The sequence below is a fragment of the Macaca nemestrina genome, chromosome 6 (assembly GCF_043159975.1).
Source record: "Macaca nemestrina isolate mMacNem1 chromosome 6, mMacNem.hap1, whole genome shotgun sequence".
Classification (NCBI taxonomy): domain Eukaryota; kingdom Metazoa; phylum Chordata; class Mammalia; order Primates; family Cercopithecidae; genus Macaca; species Macaca nemestrina.
Window position 1 is genome coordinate 45,494,272 of NC_092130.1, and position 17,268 is coordinate 45,511,539.

General features: G+C 46.7%; 1 protein-coding gene across 5 annotated transcripts in view; it reads right to left on the reverse strand.

Moving 5' to 3' along the window:
• Positions 1-17,205, reverse strand: part of LOC105467129 (pterin-4 alpha-carbinolamine dehydratase 2) — a 60,687-nt gene extending 43,482 nt beyond the window's left edge. For 2 of the 5 annotated variants that reach the window (XM_071098433.1, XM_071098432.1), the window contains exons 1-2: positions 12,195-12,666; positions 6,857-6,988 (exon numbers count right to left, since the gene is read on the reverse strand). In XM_071098433.1, the coding sequence (XP_070954534.1) occupies positions 6,857-6,988; positions 12,195-12,278 (216 nt within the window). In that variant the 5' untranslated portion in view covers positions 12,279-12,666. Of the gene's footprint in view, positions 1-6,856; positions 11,992-12,194 lie in introns of all 5 variants that reach the window. The other 3 variants (XR_011624668.1, XM_011716542.3, XM_071098434.1) reach the window with 3 other exon arrangements.
• Positions 17,206-17,268: the final 63 nt, after the last annotated feature.

Sequence of the window (17,268 nt, forward strand, 5' to 3'; positions counted from 1 at the left end):
ATGGTAAAACCCATTTAAGGGAGAAAACTAATCCAGCAAGTAGTCCTTGGAAAACAAGATCTCGCCTAAAACAACAAAAACAAAAAAACAACCTTTCTATGTCACAGTAGGATCTAAAAATGTTGCTGTGGGAACCAGAGATGTGAGTCTGGCATCTGGTGACTGTGACATGACCCAGTATGACCACAAGTAATTCCATGATCTCAATCTGGTTTAGTGTCCTTCTGCGAAATTCAGTAAATGAGTCAGAATGCCCCACTCCAACCGAGATCAAAAGCGCAATATAATAGTAATTCTCTGCAACACAGGGGAGAGAATATTACTGCTTTGTTTTGTTTAAAAGGATGTAAGAGAAAGAGCACAACACAGAGAGCTCAAAGCCAGGAAGAAGAACCTCAGCCACCTGTCCACACTGCTGGACCAAATCCCTCCTGAGGGCAGAATGCAACTGGCCGCTACCCAGCCACAGGAATGTGACTGCAGCACTGTTTCTGCTAAGAACATAGTGGCTGTTCAGCTGCTACAGCTGCTCCATCAGGCACCCAATATTTGTATTCTGATACATCTAAATGCAAGTTCTGTGTCACGGCCCTAACGCACCACAACTATTGACAAAACTCCTGCTGTGCAAACCCAAAAGCTGTTGAAAATGGCAGTACTGAAGCAGTGGGCAGGCATACCAAAGAAAAACAGAAACAGAACAGAAAAGAGCAAGACCAAAATACTTTCAAGTTATTATTTAAGGTCTCCTTTCAATTATTTTCTGCAATTATTGAGCCAGCAGTCTATTGTTATTAATTCATAGTCAACCTATTTAAGCGGTACCAGCAATGCAGGCAAATGCCTCAGTAATTTCCTAAGTTTTGAGTGTGATTTTCTTGTCAGCTAAATTTAAAGCAACCCATTTGTGACCACTTTATACCAAGTTAATCTCATCTAAAGTGCTTCACAAACCCTAACAGCTACACTAAGGTTTTATACTAATGAAAGCAATTTACATAAATGAAATTTATGTCACTGCATTTCATGACAAATTTTTTATTTTATAATAATTATGGTATTTATATGATAACATCTGTTGATATTCACAGTCTAAACCTGGCACAGATTTAAACCCACAACATTTTCCATGCATCATGTACATTATCTGTGAAAAGCAATAAAAAAAGGCAATGAATGCATTAATCATACCAATATCATCTGCAAAGCATAAATCTGAAATACCTTTCACGTCAGCTCAAACTGCTTTTTTATTTTTTACACACCTGATTTTACTCCATCTGTAAAAGGGCAAGACAAAGACTGTTGAGGAAATCATACTTCTTGGCTGCTTGACTTTTTCAAAATACTCAGGCTAAGTTCTGTAAACAGAAGATTTACTACACGACTAAGAGAAAATGATGCAGTTAAAAGTCCATTTTTATTAAAGGATGCTGTAAGGACCATGGTGTTTTCACAGTGCAGTGTGGTGTCATATTTGCATTGTTGACACCTGTTTTACATTCCTCATCTATCTATTGCACGCGTTTTTACAAATACACACCAGGTCTAGACCTATTGTACAACACAAGCAGCAGCAACAAAGCTCCAAATGATAACATTTCAGGCTCTTATTCCCCTACCCTGGTGGACGCCAACATTGACATTCTAGCCACCTCCTGGGAGCATCAACATGGTCCTGCTCAGGAAGAACTCCAAAGGGAACACCAACATGAACACTACACAGATATTTTTACTAGCGTCTCACATTTTAGGTAAAGTTTGCTAAAATATGAGTGTCTCTATTCTATTCCAATGAAAATTATGAACACTTTCTCAGGTTTCTAGTCTGCTGTGGTTACAAAGCCAATCATGGGCACATGTTAAATGCAAGCTAGTGTGTGTGATAGCCATACGAGTTTTCACTTTACCTGGTGCCAGACACACAAACATTAGATTATACTTTAAAATCAAAACGACATTTTATTTTATTTTTTGAGATGGAGTACTCAGTCGCCCAGGATGGAGTGCAGTGCCGTGATCTCTGCTCACAGCAACCTCCGCCTCCCAGGCTCAAGCCATTCTCCTGCCTCAGCCTCCCAAGTAGCTGGGATTACAGGCACCTTCCACCACACCCAGCTAATTTTTGTATTTTTAGTAGACAAGGGGTTTCGCCATTTTGGCCAGGCTGGTCTTGAACTCCTGACCTCAGGTGACCCACCTGCCTCGGCCTCCCAAAGTGCTGGGATTATAGGTGTGAGCCACTGTGCCCAGCACAAAATGACATTTTCTAATCCATATGACGCCCAGGCCACAGGCATCCTCTTTGGGAGTGCTTCCCTACCCTCCACAGGTAGAATATCCTCTTTCAAGAGTGCACAGATGCATTACTCACTCATAACTTTGATGTGCACAACAAAGAACAATCAAACCCAAACTAATTCATTCACAATGAGAGCTATCGAGACCTCCACCAATATCCTGTGGAGGATTGTTATGACTTTCATCAGCAGTTGTCTTTCTTCTGGTATCATCAAGCCTTTGACTTCACTAAGTGTTTCAAAATGTTCAACATAAGCCTATTATCAAATGCCTCAATAAAACATTTTTATAAAGTAAGGCAGCAACAGTAACTTTGAACTGCTCTATGCGGGAATCTCTGTGGGCACAGGAAAAGAAACATTTTACAAACCCCAAAGTCACATATGGTGCTACTGCTGCTAGGATGTGCCGAGTACCACCAACCCAGCCTGTGCGCCCAAAGCACTCCTCCTCCCTCCCGCTGAAGCTCCAGAAAGCTTCAGTGGCAGCAGCACAGCAACCAAAAGGTGAGGGTGTCGAACAAGATACAGAACCAATAAAGCTTGGACCTTGCCCTGAATATCAACCAGCTCATCTGATTCCATCCAATACGACTGAATGCCCTGCTGGGCAGGCCCACCAAAGAAAGCAGAGACAGGGCCCAGGAGCGCCTCTGCAGAGAACCACAGCTGATTCTCATAAAGCTTGGTCCCTTCCTCCTGAATCACCATTGGAAACTCCTCATGTCCTACACACAAAATTTATCATTCACCCAGGTGCCCAGTCACTGCCACTTACCTAGTCCTGATCCTGAGCTTATTTCCAGGCTGAACAAGGGTGGCCCCAGGTATTCAGGAGTGAAAGAACAGGGACAGCCTTCTGCAGGGCAGAAAGGGGTGTTGCTGCCTGGCCTGGCTGGGCTCCCGCCCTGGAGGGCTCCACCTGCTGGCACCTGTAGTAGTTATTTGCTAGGTTCCAAAGCCTCACCTTCTGCACCTACTTTTAAGCTTAAAATTTCCTCAGATTTTGTAAGCTTCCAGTTCATCTCATACATGTCAATGCATAACAAAATCTGTCTTTATGGGACACTTACACCCACATTTCTACCTTACATTTTGTTCTTTCAACACAGACATCCTGCAGTTACCAAACACCTAAGTTTATATGTCACTTGCAGACCTCTCCCACCTTCTGTCTACAGGAACAACAAAAAAAGCAAAGTTCCTTTACAAATGCCAACCCCACCCTGTCTGGGTCCAAGCACTCCTAGTGTGGAAACTCCCTGCCTCGAGTCCCACCACTGTCATGCTCTTGTCTGCTTACGGAGTCACTGTCTGTCACCAACATACTGCCCATTCACCCATGATGCACTGTGGAGCCCGTGTACCACCATCGAGGGTAGAAACAGGAGGCTAACAGCAACTGATGCCTATGGCTACTTCATCCACCTATGCTAGGAGAAGCATATATTCTTCAGGGTACTCATCACTAGCTGAAATTATATTTCCTATTCATCTGTTTATTGTCTATCTTCCCAGTGGGATGGGAACTGTATGAGCTTAAGAGTAGTACCTAGCACACAGAAAATGCTTAATAAATCTTTGTTGAATTAATAAATATTTTATGATAAAATTAAAAATTTTTTTTAAATGTAATCACGTGTATAACTGGCATGCTCTGGCATACTTGGCAAACAAACATCCATGGAGAAAGACCAGAAGGGAACAAAGAAAAATGAAAGTAGTTGCGATTGGAAATTTTTTTTATTTACGCCATCCTATTTTAATGTTATGCTGTTGTTACAATAAAAAACAATAGCTTTTCTGTCCTAGATGAAAGATGAATGATGACCTGTCAGTGCCAGAGGGTCACCACTCACTAGTTGTGAGCAAGAGAAAAGCAGCTCCTGATACCTGGGCGCTGGCCTGGTACTATCAACCAGTCCTTGGTCCTCTCCTTTCGAACATCAACACCAACATCAGACAAGGCCACTCTGTGACCATGATGGATGAAGGCAAAAACAAGACCACTCTGCAATATCCGAACACAGACAAAACATGAACACTGTCCAAGCCACAAAATACCAAACATCCTCCTCTCCCAGCTAACAAGTGACTATTGCTTCTTCTTCAATTTCAGCTTTGGCACCACTTTAATCTACTCTCCCTATAGATACAATTTATTAAAACACTAAATGACAGAATTACCCATTTCCTGACAGCATCTAATCCAGGGCAAAGTCCCCAAATCACTACACAAGCCCAAACCCTATACTGGCTCACCCCATGGTGCCCTTCGGTGTGCATTCTCCCTCACTGCAATAAGCAATAAGCTCAACTTGTTTGACTGTAGCTGTGTTCCTAGTTGTGTTTCGCTGGAGGGCACTCACAACTATCAGGACACCGGTACCACTACAGGCCATGGTACACGCAGAAGTCATAGGAGCCTGGCTGGAAAACTGACCCCTGGATATAATCTCAGTGTTGGTTCTCTGAATACATTCCCTGACATCAGCTGATTTTCTGGTCATTTGCCTCTTTTTCCCAAAAGTTGGGTGAATGGGAAAAAAAAGTCTACTTAATTAAATGCCCCAGTGAATAATGTTACAATCAATCCAGTATGCTTCCCTACCATTGCTGAAAGTCACCCTGAGCGCAAGGTCAGAATGGTGCTGGAGGACTGAATCATGGGCAGGGCTTGAGGCAACACCACTCAAGTACTTTAAGCCACATGTTCAAGCCCAATAAATTAGGCCAGGTTTAAAGAAGTCAAGCTGTACACATGTAAGAATTTTAATAAGCTTGGAAAATGCTACCTAGAGCTTATGCACAAGCTTACTGTACCAATGGGATTCCCTGCCACCAGCCACAGCGTGCTAAGCTCCTGACAAGAGCTGTCGAGCACGTGGGGCAGCAGGGACAGGGAGTCTGCTTGGTCCAGGTTTCCTTAGGAGTTGGAGACTCACAGCAGAGGCTGGCAGCCAGATGGATAGAGAACAGAATCGGGCATGCAGCTCAGTGGAGCCAACGGCATTTACTAGCAAAACATGCAGAAGGTTTCTTTGGTGTGAATCTGGTCCTCACACACCCTTCGAGAAACTAGCAAACACTGTAATCAATGTCTGCATTTATCAAATGCCTGTTTGTACCCAGAACTGTGTTAGGTACAATACAGACTTATTTAAGCAAACATGGTCTCTGACTTCTAGATGCCGACACCCAATATAAATAAAAACAATTAATCTGTCCAAAGGATTACCAAGCTAACTGAACAAACAAAATAGTCAAAAGCGTTTACCTTATATAAATGCAGTGGTGTAGTAACTGAAGGTTAAGTCACGGGAGATGACTCTCTAAACAGGGTGGGTCCCTAATGGAACAGTTACCTTGTGAAAGCTGACTTTCCAAGAGGGAGGGCAGGTTTTAAGAAAAGGTTCAGGATCTGGCTACTGGGCTGGAGGAAAATAAGCCAATCAGGGAAAAGGGTGCAGCCTGGGAGATGACTGAGAGATAGAAATTTAACTGCAGGAAGAAAGAAAAATTACCAACGGCCCAGAAAAAGTAGGGGAAAATAAGTCAAGCAGGTACATCTTCCTCAACCAGTTTTATTCATGCCCCTTTCGGATAAGTATAAAAAGTTTAGCTGGGTGCGGTGGCTCATGCCTATAATCCCAGCACTTTGGGAGGCTGAGGCGGGCGGATCACGAGATCAGCAGATCGAGACCATCCTGGCTAACACAGTAAAATCCTGTTTCTACTAAAAATACAATAAATTAGCCGGGTGTGGTGGTGGGCACCTATAGTCCCAGCTACTCAGGAGGCTGAGGCAGGAGAATGGCATGAACCCAGGAGGTGGAGCTTGCAGTGAGCCGAGATCGCGCCACTGCACTCCAGCCTGTACGACAGAGCGAGACTCCATCTCAAAAAAAAAGAAAAAAAAGAAAAAAAAAAGCTTAGGCTGGGCACAGTGGCTCACACCTGTATTCCCAGCACATTGGGAGGCCAAGGCAGGAGGATCGCTTGAAGCCAGGAATTTGAGACCAGTCTGGGCAACATAGCCAGACCCTGTGTCTCCAAGCAATACAAAAATTAGCTGGGCATGGCACATGCCTGTAGTCCCAGCTACTTGGAAGGCTGAGGTGGGAGGATCACCTGAGCCCAGGAGGTCGAGGCAGCAATAAGCCACAATTATACCACTGCACTCCAGCCTGGGCAACAGAGCAAAACCCTGTCTCAAAAAATAATAGTCAATAATAAAAAGCTGACGCTCTCTTTTAATGTTATTTGAAATTTCAAAAGAAACTACATATCCTAACCAACACCAAATCAAAGCAATAGTGGTTTCAGAATTTGTATTCCAAATAACACAAACCACCCTCTTCCCCCAGACCTAAACATCACCCAGGTGGGTGGTAGCAAGTGTCAACAAGGATGTCACTCTATCACTGAATTCTTAAAGAAGGGAAGAGTTGAATCCTGGATTTGCATGGGACCAGACAACTGGCAGAATCAGAAAGAGTTACAGCCTACGGTGACCAAAATAGACCACAGCCCTAGCAAGAATTTGTAACAATTACCTGATTAAAACTGTGGAAGGAGAATTCTTTGTAGATGGCATCTCTCTCACTTAATTCCGACCATCCTGCTGCTTTAAGGTCAAGTATAGCGTGGTTCCTCTCCTCTGCAGTCAACCTGTGAGTACCTGACGACTATGAAGAGAACACATTTCATATCTGAAAATGTAGACGTTTACTCAAACTCAAACTTATGGCTCCTTACCTTAAGCAGAGAAGTAGAAAAGTCTGAAAGGCAACAAATTCTAACCGTCTTTCATTCCTTTGTTCTCACAAGAGAGACCAAAGCAAGGCTAGCTCTGTGCAAAATAAGCTGCCTCCATGGTATGTAACCTCTGGCCCACTTACTGCTGCCTCAACCCTCACAATTCAGCTTCTCTGGTTGGTTGGCTTGTTGGTTGGTCAGTTGGTTGGTTGTTTTGAGACAGGGTCTCGCTCTATCGCCCAGGCTGGAGCATAGTGGTGCAATCACGGCTCACTGCAACCTCCGCCTCCTGGACTCAAGTGATCCTCCCACTTCAACCTCCCCAGTAGCTGCGACTACAGGTGCACACCACCACACCCAACTAATTTTTTGTATTTTTGGTAGAGACGGTTTTTCACCATGTTGCTCAGGCTGACCTTGAATTCCTGAGCTCAAGCGATCCACCAGCCTGGACCTCCCAAAGTGCTGGAATTACAGGCATAAGTGACCGTGCCCAGCCCTTCTGTGGCTTATTACAGATACAACAAAGATCGACTATTACCACTGGCCATCTTGGACACTGCAGAATACCAGGACTTGTGGCAAGTCTATTGGCAGGACCAGAATTAGAATTCAAGGCTCCAAACTCCTGGTCTATTGCTCTTCGGACGGCCCTACATCACCTCAGTAGTCTTCACTACTCTGTTGTATCTGTAATAAGCCAGAGAAGCTGAACTGTGATGTCTGAGGCAGCAGTAAGGGGGCCAGAGGGAACATACCATAGAGGCAGTTTATTTTGTACAGAGCTAGCCTTGTTTTGGTCTTTTGAGAACAAAGAAATGAAAGATAGTTTTAAGATTTGGAATTACCGGCCAGGCACGGTGGCTCAAGCCTGTAATCCCAGCACTTTTGGAGGCTGAGACAGGCAGATCATGAGGTCAGGAGAACGAGACCATCCTGGCTAACACGGTGAAACTCCGTCTCTACTAAAAAATACAAAAAACTAGCCAGGCGACGTGGCAGGCGCCTGTAGTCCCAGCTACTCGGGAGGCTGAGGCAGGAGAATGGCGTAAACCCGGGAGGCGGAGCTTGCAGTGAGCTGAGATCTGGCCACTGCACTCCAGCCTGGGCGGCAGAGCGAGACTCCGTCTCAAAAAAAAAAAAAAAAAAAAGATTTGGAATTACCATCTCCTGTCACATCTAATGAAAACCAATCCCTGGATGGGGAAAAACAAATGCACAATTACATACGATTTTATCTAACTTCTGGGGGTCCACAGATCCTCTGGACTACAGGTAAAAAGCCCTGGCCTCAGTGGGGTGACTTTATGAAGCCCTTTTCTCAGAGCACCAGTCAGACAAACTCTCTCCATAGTTTGGCCAGAGTACTGCCCAGTCCAAAGCACTTGTGTGCACTGTCTGGCCTGTTTCTACTCACCATGGGGATGACATTCACAAAGCCAGGTTCTGTTGCTTAACAGGCCCACACTTCCCATGCTATTGGATTTTTAACTAAATAACTTCAAACATCAGGGTCAGAGAGAAGAGATGGACACTGGACTAGAAGTCAGGAAAGCAGGGTTCTCACTCCAGGCAATACTTCCTGTCTTAACTACTTGCAGAGTTACTGTAGGCTCAGGTGTGAGAGACGCTGTCACCCAGAAAGATGAACATTAGTGAAGGCTCCTCATCAAAGGGCAACTGTGGGCTAAGCTGCATTCCCTGGATTCTCTGCCATTAAGCTGCAACTCACTCCCACTTCAGAAATCCTAAAATCTTTTATCACTAATATTAATTAAGAGATCAAAAAGATTTTACCTTTAGACAACTTATTCTATGAAGATGAAGAAAAAAATACTAATGAATCAGTTTTCTAGTTTTTCTTCTTTGCTAGGTCGGCTATTCTTCCCCACAACTAACAAAAGGGTAAGAGTACTTTTTTTTTTTTTTTTTTGACACCAAGTCTTGCTCTCTCGCCCAGGCTGGAGTGCCGTGGTGTGATCGCAGCTCACTGCAACCTCTGCCTCCCAGGTTCAAGCGATTCTTCTGCCTCAGCCACCTGAGTAGCTGTGATTACAGGTGTATGCCACCACACCCAGCTAATTTTTTGTATTTTTAGTAGAGACAGGGTTTCACATGTTGGCTAGGCTGGTTTCAAACTCCTGACCTCAAGGGATACGCCCACCTCAGCCTCCCAAAGTGCTGGGATTACAGGCGTGAGCCACGGTGCCCAGCAGAGAATACTTTTTAATTAAACAAAAATATGCAAAAGCTTGTTATTAAAAACCACTTACTAGATTAGTTGGGCATGGAGGCACACGCCTGTAATCCCAGCCATCCAGCCTGGGCAACAGAGTGAGATTCCATCTCAAAAAAAAAAAAAAAAAACCTTTACTAGGGCCGGGCACAGTGGCTCACATCTGTAATCCTGGCACTTTGGGAGGCTGAGGTGGGAGGATCATTTTAGGCCAGGAGTTGAAGACTAGCCTGGGCAACACAATGAGACCTCGTCTCTACAAAAAAATTTTTTTTTTAATTGCTGGGGTGGTGGACCATGTCCATAGTCCCAGCTACTTGGGAGGCTTAGGTGGGAGGATCACTTAAGACCAGGTGACTGAGGCTGCAGTGAGCTATGATCACCACTGCATTCCAGCCGGGGCAACAGAGTAAGACCCTGTCTTTTAAAAAAAGGAAAAAAAAAAGAAAGAAAGAAAAGTAAGTAATAAACAAACACCATTTACTATTAAGAATCAAAAGATTCATTCATCAGTTTCTCAGTGACAGTTCTGAAAAACTTACACGTACATCTATCATAAGAAATCTACAATTCTTGGCCAGGCATGGTGGCTCATGCCTGTAATCCCAGCACTTTGGGAGGCTGAGGCGAGCAGATCACAAGGTCAGGAGTTCGAGGCCAGCCTGGCCAAGATGGTGAAACCCCATCTCTACTAAAAATACAAAAATTAGCCAGGCATGGTGGCATGCACCTATAGCTCCAGCTACTCCGGAGGCTGAGGCATGAGAATCACTTGAACCCAGGAGGCGGAGGTTGCAGTGCGCCAAGATTGCACCACTGCACTCCAGTCTGGGCGACAGAGCGAGACTCCGTCTCAAAAAAAAGATAGAAAGAAATCTAAAATTCTTATTAAACACTTGTCAACTCGGAGGATTTTGGAAGAGAAACAGAATTACGTGTGTCCACATTGAGCAGCTGCAAAGAAAACCATTAAACATGTAGTGGGGGCAGGCACCTGGAGTCTGTGGAACACACTCTGAGCTGTTTTCTCTGAGTGCTGGACCATCCACATCCCCACTAAGCTCAATGGTATGCACTTTATGCCCACAACAGACACCTGCCCAGCAGCAGGGACCACGCCCAGGACTGGGAAATGGAGCCACTTCATCTACATAACATCAAAGGCCCCCAAGAGGGCACATTCGCAACGGAACTCTTCGTGGTGGGCTTAATTTTTCAGGGGGTGGGGAGTAGGCTAGGATTTGAAGACAGTAAACTAGATCTAAGGCCTTTGTTACTTTTAGCTATGGGATGCTAAACTTCGCTTTTCTGAATTCCGGGATCCTTCTGTCTGTAGTGGGAATTTTATAATATCTACCTGCCAAGATTTTTTGAAAGGCTTAGATTACAGATCTTGAATGTGAGGGTACCTAGCATTGAGCCTGGCACGTGGCAGCGCTCAAATCATGTCTGTTGATTCATTCCTTCCCAGAACACCCTAATCTTACTGGATCACTAGCACCTGGGGCAGAGTATGCCTGAAGACACGCCTAGGTGACAGTAGGCACTCAACTTGTGTTCTCCCCTTCGGGGCCAAGAAGAGGCGAAGTGCTTGTCTTCCTCCGTCTTCGAGCTATTTTAAATTTCTTCTATTAAAGAATTTCAGGCCAGACGCAGTGGCTCGCGCCTGTAATCCCAGCACTTTGGGAGGCCGAGGCAGGTGGATCACCTTAGGTCAGGAGTTCCAGACCAGCCTGGCCAACATGGTGAAAACCCCTCTCTACTAAAAATATAAAAAATTACCTGGGCATAGTGGCACGCGCCTGTAATCTCAGCTACTCGGGAGGCTGAGGGGGGAGAATCGCTTGAACCCAGGAGACGGAGGTTGCAGTGAGCCGAAATCGCGCCACTGCACTCCAGGCTTGGCGATACAGCGAGACTCCGTCTCGAAAAAAACAAAACAAAACAAAACATTTCAAACTGAAATGGGCGGTTAAAATGCAACTTAAGGCTGGGCGCGGTGGCTCAAGCCTGTAATCCCAGCACTTTGGGAGGCCGAGACGGGCGGATCACGAGGTCAGGAGATCGAGACCATCCTGGCTAACACGGTGAAACCCCGTCTCTACTAAAAAATACAAAAAAAAAAAACTAGCCGGGAGAGGTGGCGGGCGCCTGTAGTCCCAGCTACTTGGGAGGCTGAGGCAGGAGAATGGCGTAAACCCGGGAGGCGGAGCTTGCAGTGAGCTGAGATCCGGCCACTGCACTCCAGCCCGGGCGACAGAGTGAGACTCCGTCTCAAAAAAAAAAAAAAAAATGCAACTTAAAATGAGATGGTGAGTTTAACGCATCACTTTTCCACTAGGTGGTGCTGCATGTTAAAACTTTATTAATTTCTACAGCAGGAAAACTGACGGCCCCTTGGAAGAGGAAAGAAAAGCCAGTATGTCACCAAAAAAAGACAATTTATTAATAACTCCTCCAAAATCTCTGTGGGCTCCCCTTGGAGTGAAGCGTGAACAGGGAGTCGCCATAGGGAGCCGGGCCCGCAGCGCCGTCCGTCCTCAGCACAGCGAGCGGCGGCGGCGGGCACCGAATTGTTCTGCAACTATTTTTCACATCTGCCTTTTGTAGTTGAACAAAATTCGTTCCCATTTGTTTCCGGTTGGCAAGTTCGTAGGCTTCGGCGGAGGTGTAAAGCCAAGGGGCAAGTGGCGGAGGCTGCGGACACCCCGGTCTCTGAGAGGCGCGCCGAGCAGGTGCTCAGTCCCAGGACGCGGTGACCCGACGCCCGAGCTCCAAGGGCCGGTCCACGCCCGGGCCGCCCCAGTCCCGCTGGCCCCTCAGCCGACGCCGCCGGGCCTCGCGCCGCCCCCCTGACCCCGGACCCCTGAATCCCGGTCCCGCGGGCGCTAGACACTCACCACAGCCGCGAGCCGTAGGCTCTGGCCTTGCAGCGCCGCCAACAAGCGCCGAGTCGCCCCCCGCGCCCAGAGCGCCGCCGCCATTGGCCGTCTGCCGAGGGCTGCCCTGCGCGCTGCCTGTCGGCAGCCCACGGCAGCCCCCGACCCGGCCCCGCCCACCTACCACCGCCCCGGTAGTCTCCCTGCGGAGCTGGCCTGGAGCAGGGGCTGTGTGTGGGCAGCGCCCGGCCTTCCCGCGGGCACAGGCGCAGCCCGGACCCCGAAGGCCCCCAGGATCTTCAGTGGTCGCCAGCGCTCTTGGCCGCCCCACAGCCGCAGGCCTAGCAGCCGCGCGCGGTCCCCACCCCGTGCGGGCCCGTCGCGTCTGTGCCCCGGACGCAAGCCCGCCGGCGCGCGCTGGCCTTGCCCTCCGGTCCTCGCTGAGCTGGGAGGAATTTTGCCCCGCCTAGGGCGCCGGCCTCCTCCGCTTCGCTGGCGCGGGCGCTGGCACCGGCACCGAGCTGGGGCTCCCCGCTGGGCGGCGCTGCAGCGCAGTCCATGCGGGTGGGAGGATGTCGCAGGCCAGGGCGGGGCAGTTCAGCGGCGGATGCTCGGGGCCACGCCCTCTGTCGTTCATTCAGTACTCCCTGGGGCAGTGAACCACGGCAGATCCCGTCGTGGGCTCCTAAGTCTTGCAGCCGTGGGTTCGAACGTAGGCTCTGTTCAGTCATAGCGCAGCTGCCAAGTCCTTGAGCCAGTTGGCTCGTCTGGGTTTGCCTGGACCAAAAAGTGTGGAAACCTGGCCTGTAATCACCTTCCAAACGTGTCCGTGCCCTGTGTACCCTCAGGTTCAGCACACAGTAGGAGCTCTGCAGACAGCTGTGAACAGATTTAGGTGAATCTTTTCTTGTATCATTTTTGGGGAGGTATTCTTTTATTTATTTATTTTTGTCTTTTTTGAGATGTAATTGACATAGTATTAAGAATATTCACTTGTATCTCTCTTTTTTTTTTTTTTTTTTTTTTTTTTTTTTTGAGGCGGAGTCTCGCTGTCGCCCAGGCGCGATCTCGGCTCACTGCAACCTCTGCCTCCCGGGTTCACGCCATTCTCCTGCCTCAGCCTCCCGAGTAGCTGGGACTACAGGCACCCGCCACCATGCCCGGCTAATTTCGTTTTTGTATTTTTAGTAGAGACGAGGTCTCACCGTGTTAGCCAGGATGGCCTCCATCTGCTGACTTCGAGATCCGTCCGCCTCGGCCTCCCAAAGTGCTGGGATTACAGGCGTGAGCTATCGCGCTCGGCCTCTTTTTTTTTTTTTTTTTTTTTTTTTTTTTTTTTTTTTTTTTTTTTTTTAACTTAATAGTTTAAGCAGGCTGGGCATGGTGGCTTGCACCTGTAATCACAGCACTTTGGGAGGACAAGGAAGGAGGATCACTTGAGGCCAGGTGTTCGAGATCTGCCTGGGCAACATGGCAAAACCGCGTCGCTATTAGAAATACAAAAATTAGCCACGCGTGGTGCCACGCGCCTGTAGTCCCAGCTACCCAGGAGGCTGAGATGGGAGGATGGCTTGAGCCCAGGAGGCTGCAGTGAGCCAAAATCACGCTACTGCATTCCATGGACAGCAAAATACCCTATCCCTCACCCCCCTCAAAAAAAAATACAAAAAAAAAAAGTTTATGCAAATTAATAAGCAATTTTGCAGAGGAGTCCCTTAGCAAAGATATAGCAAAAAAAAAAAAAAATTTTAAGAACAAGAGTCCATTTAACTTCAACTTAGCAGTTGTTAGCGGTCCATCCATATGGACCTAGAAAAAATAAAGCATTTTGCCTCAAAGTAGCCCAAAATTCCTGGGCTTCTGTTCTTCCCATTTGCCCGCTTGACAAAATGTAACCATTTCGCCGGGCGCTGTGGCTCACACCTGTAATCCCAGCACTTTGGATGAGGCGGGTGGATCAATTGAGGCCAGGAGTTCAAGACCAGCCTGGCCAAAATGGTGAAACCCCGTCTCTACTAAAAATACAAAAACAGCCGGGCATGGTGGTGCGTGCCTGTAATCCCAGCTACTGAGGAAACTGAGGTAGGAGAATCGCTTGAACCCGGGAGGCGGAGGTTGCAGTGAGCTGAGATTGCAGCACTGCACTCCAGCCTGGCTACAGAGCAAGACTGTTAAAAAAAAAAAAAAAAAGATGTAACCATTTCAAATGCAAAACTCGGAATCACACTGGGGGCCCTGATCAAATGTCACTGGTCCTAAATAATTAAAAGTTGTATTTCCAACGTTTACATTGAGTGTTTATGATCATGAAAACTACTACTCAGATTTGCTCATTAAAGAAAGAACTGAAAAATGAACCGGTGGATGTGAGTTAACAAGTGAACCTTCATAATTTTCAGTAAATTTACTTTCATCGTTTTCCTTCCTTAATACCACTGTATGAAACTGTGGCATCTCGGATATAGTCACTGGCCAGGCAGAATGGCTCATGCCTGTAATTCCAACACTTTGAGAGGCTGAGGCGGGCAGATCACTCTAGCCCAGAAGTTTGAGACTAGGCTGGGCAACATGGTGAAACCCCGTCGCTACAAAAAAATATAAAAATTACTCGCGCATGGTGGCACATGCCTGTAGTCCCAGCTACTGAGGAAACTGAGGCAGGAGAATCTCTTGAACCTGGGAGGCAGAGGTTGCAAGATCGGGCCACTGCACTCCAGCCTGGGAGACAAGAGCGAAACTTCATTTCAAAAAAATAAAATAAATTTGATCATTCAGATCTAGTCAAAAAAGCAAACAGCAGATGCTAGGGCCCAGGGAAATGATGATGTCCACTGATAGGGGCTGTGAATTGTCTGCCCACACATGTAGCTCCCCAATTAATAGGATTTAAGTCCCTTAGCAAAGATTTACTGGCCACATCCTCTGTGGTGGGCACCATGCTTAGCTTGGGCTGTTTAGCTGGTCTTTGGTTACTTCTTTCCCCCTTTCACTTTCCCTCAACACTACTGGTGATTTTGTTTTTTCTGATTTTGGGGGGTTTTTTTGAGAAATTATCTTGCTCTGTCACCCAGGCTGCAGTGCAGTGACACCATCACGGCTCACTGAAGCAGTCCTCCCACCACAGCCTCCCAAAGTGCTAGGATTCCAGGCATGAGCCCCCGCACCTGGCAGCACCAGTGTTTCGAGGCTGATCCTCTCTATACTTGAACCTCCTCTCCAGGGAATGGCTCTGCTCCACATTTCCCTCCAGGGGAACCCCATGTAGCTGGGCCATAGTGCAGAGGCAGGGCAGGGTGCCATCCCACGTAAAGGTTTTGGAGTAAATTTAAAGCCTGGTCCAGCCACTGGAAGCTGCATGAACGAAAGCAAGTTATTGAGAGCCTCAGGTTTTTTCTTTTGCTTTAAGACAGGGTCTCAATCCTGATTGCCTAAGCTGGAGCGCAGTGGCATGATTACAGCTCACTGCAGCCCCAACCTCCTGGGTGATTCTCCCACCTCAGCTCCCCGAGTAGCTGGGACTACAGGGACGCACCACCACGCCCAGCTAATTTTTTGTATTTTTAGTAAAGACGGGGTTTCGCCATGTTAACCAGCCTACTCTTGAACTCCTGAGACTCAAGCAATCCACCTGCCTCAGCTTCCCAAAGTACTGGGATTATAGGCGTGAGCTACTGTGCCAAGCCAGTTTATTCTTTAAAATGAGGATATTAAACAAAATAGCATACGTAAAGCATCTAAAACAGTACTTGGCACTCACACAGTAATAAAGGTTATTATAAGAGGTGGACTCATCAAAGTTTTCCTTGCATTTGTATTTATAAGTACACACGTGAAGATTCAAATCCCAGCTTCATCAACTTACAATCTGTGTAACCTGGGCAAGTTATCTAACTCTCTATGCCTCAATTTGCTCATTTGTAAAATAGAAATAATGGGCCATTCTGAGATATGGTCCCCTCCTGCCAGCGACCACCCCAACCACAGCTGTTGGCAACATGACACATAAAAGTTGTAAACTCCCATTCATTATAACACTCTAAGAAGGAGACTCATCCGAGGTTTTATTTCTATAGAATTTAGGGTGCCTCATGAAATAAACGTTCAACTACTCTAAAACCCTGGAAACAATTAGTATAAAAGTAATTTATGATGCGGTAATTAGCTGTCATATCTGAATTTAAGGGATCTTTTAGAAACAGCTTTTCAAAAAGTTTGTTTAGGCCAGGCGCAGTGGCTCACACCTTTAATCCCAACACTTTTGGGAGACTGAGGCAGGTGGATCACCTGAGGTCAGGAGTTTGAGACCAGCCTGGACAACATGGCAAAACCCTGTCTCTTCTAAAAATAGAAAAATTAGCTGGGTGTGATGGCGCATGCTTGTAGTCCCAGCTACTCAGGAGGCTGAGGCTGGAGAATTGCTAGAACCCGGGAGAGAGAGATTGCAGTGAGCCAAGATTGCACCATTGCACTCCAGCCTGGGTGACAGAGCAAGACGTCATCTTAAAAAATAAAAAAAATTTAAAAAATAAAAAAAATAAAAGTTTGTTTAAATTACATGTTGTCTCTCTACTAAATGTGTCTTGAACTAGACTAGAATCAACTTGTGGGCAAGAAGAGTGTTCTATACTTTAATACTTCTTTTTTTTTTTTGATATGGAGTTTCGCTCTTGTTGCACAGGCTGGAGTGCAGTGGCATGATCTCGGCTCACTGCAACCTCTGCCTCCGGGGTTCAAGTGATTCTCCTGCCTCAGCTTCCCAAGTAGCTGGGATTACAGGCACCTGCCACCACACCCAGCTAATATTTTGTATTTTTAGTAGGGACAGGGTTTCACCAAGTTGGCCAGGCTGGTCTCAAAACTCCTGACCTCAAGTGATCCTCCCACCTTAGCCTCCCAAAGTGCTGGGATTACAGGCGTCAGCCACTGCGCCCAGCCTGCTGGGAACATTTTAAGGTTCAATTAATGCATGCTGGTTAGATAACTATGATTAAAATGTATACATTAGCATAGAACTGATAATAATTGAGCTTTAGTTACAGCATTTCCTTTCTCCTAACATCTCCCTTACCCAGAAACAACTTAAAACACTTCAAAT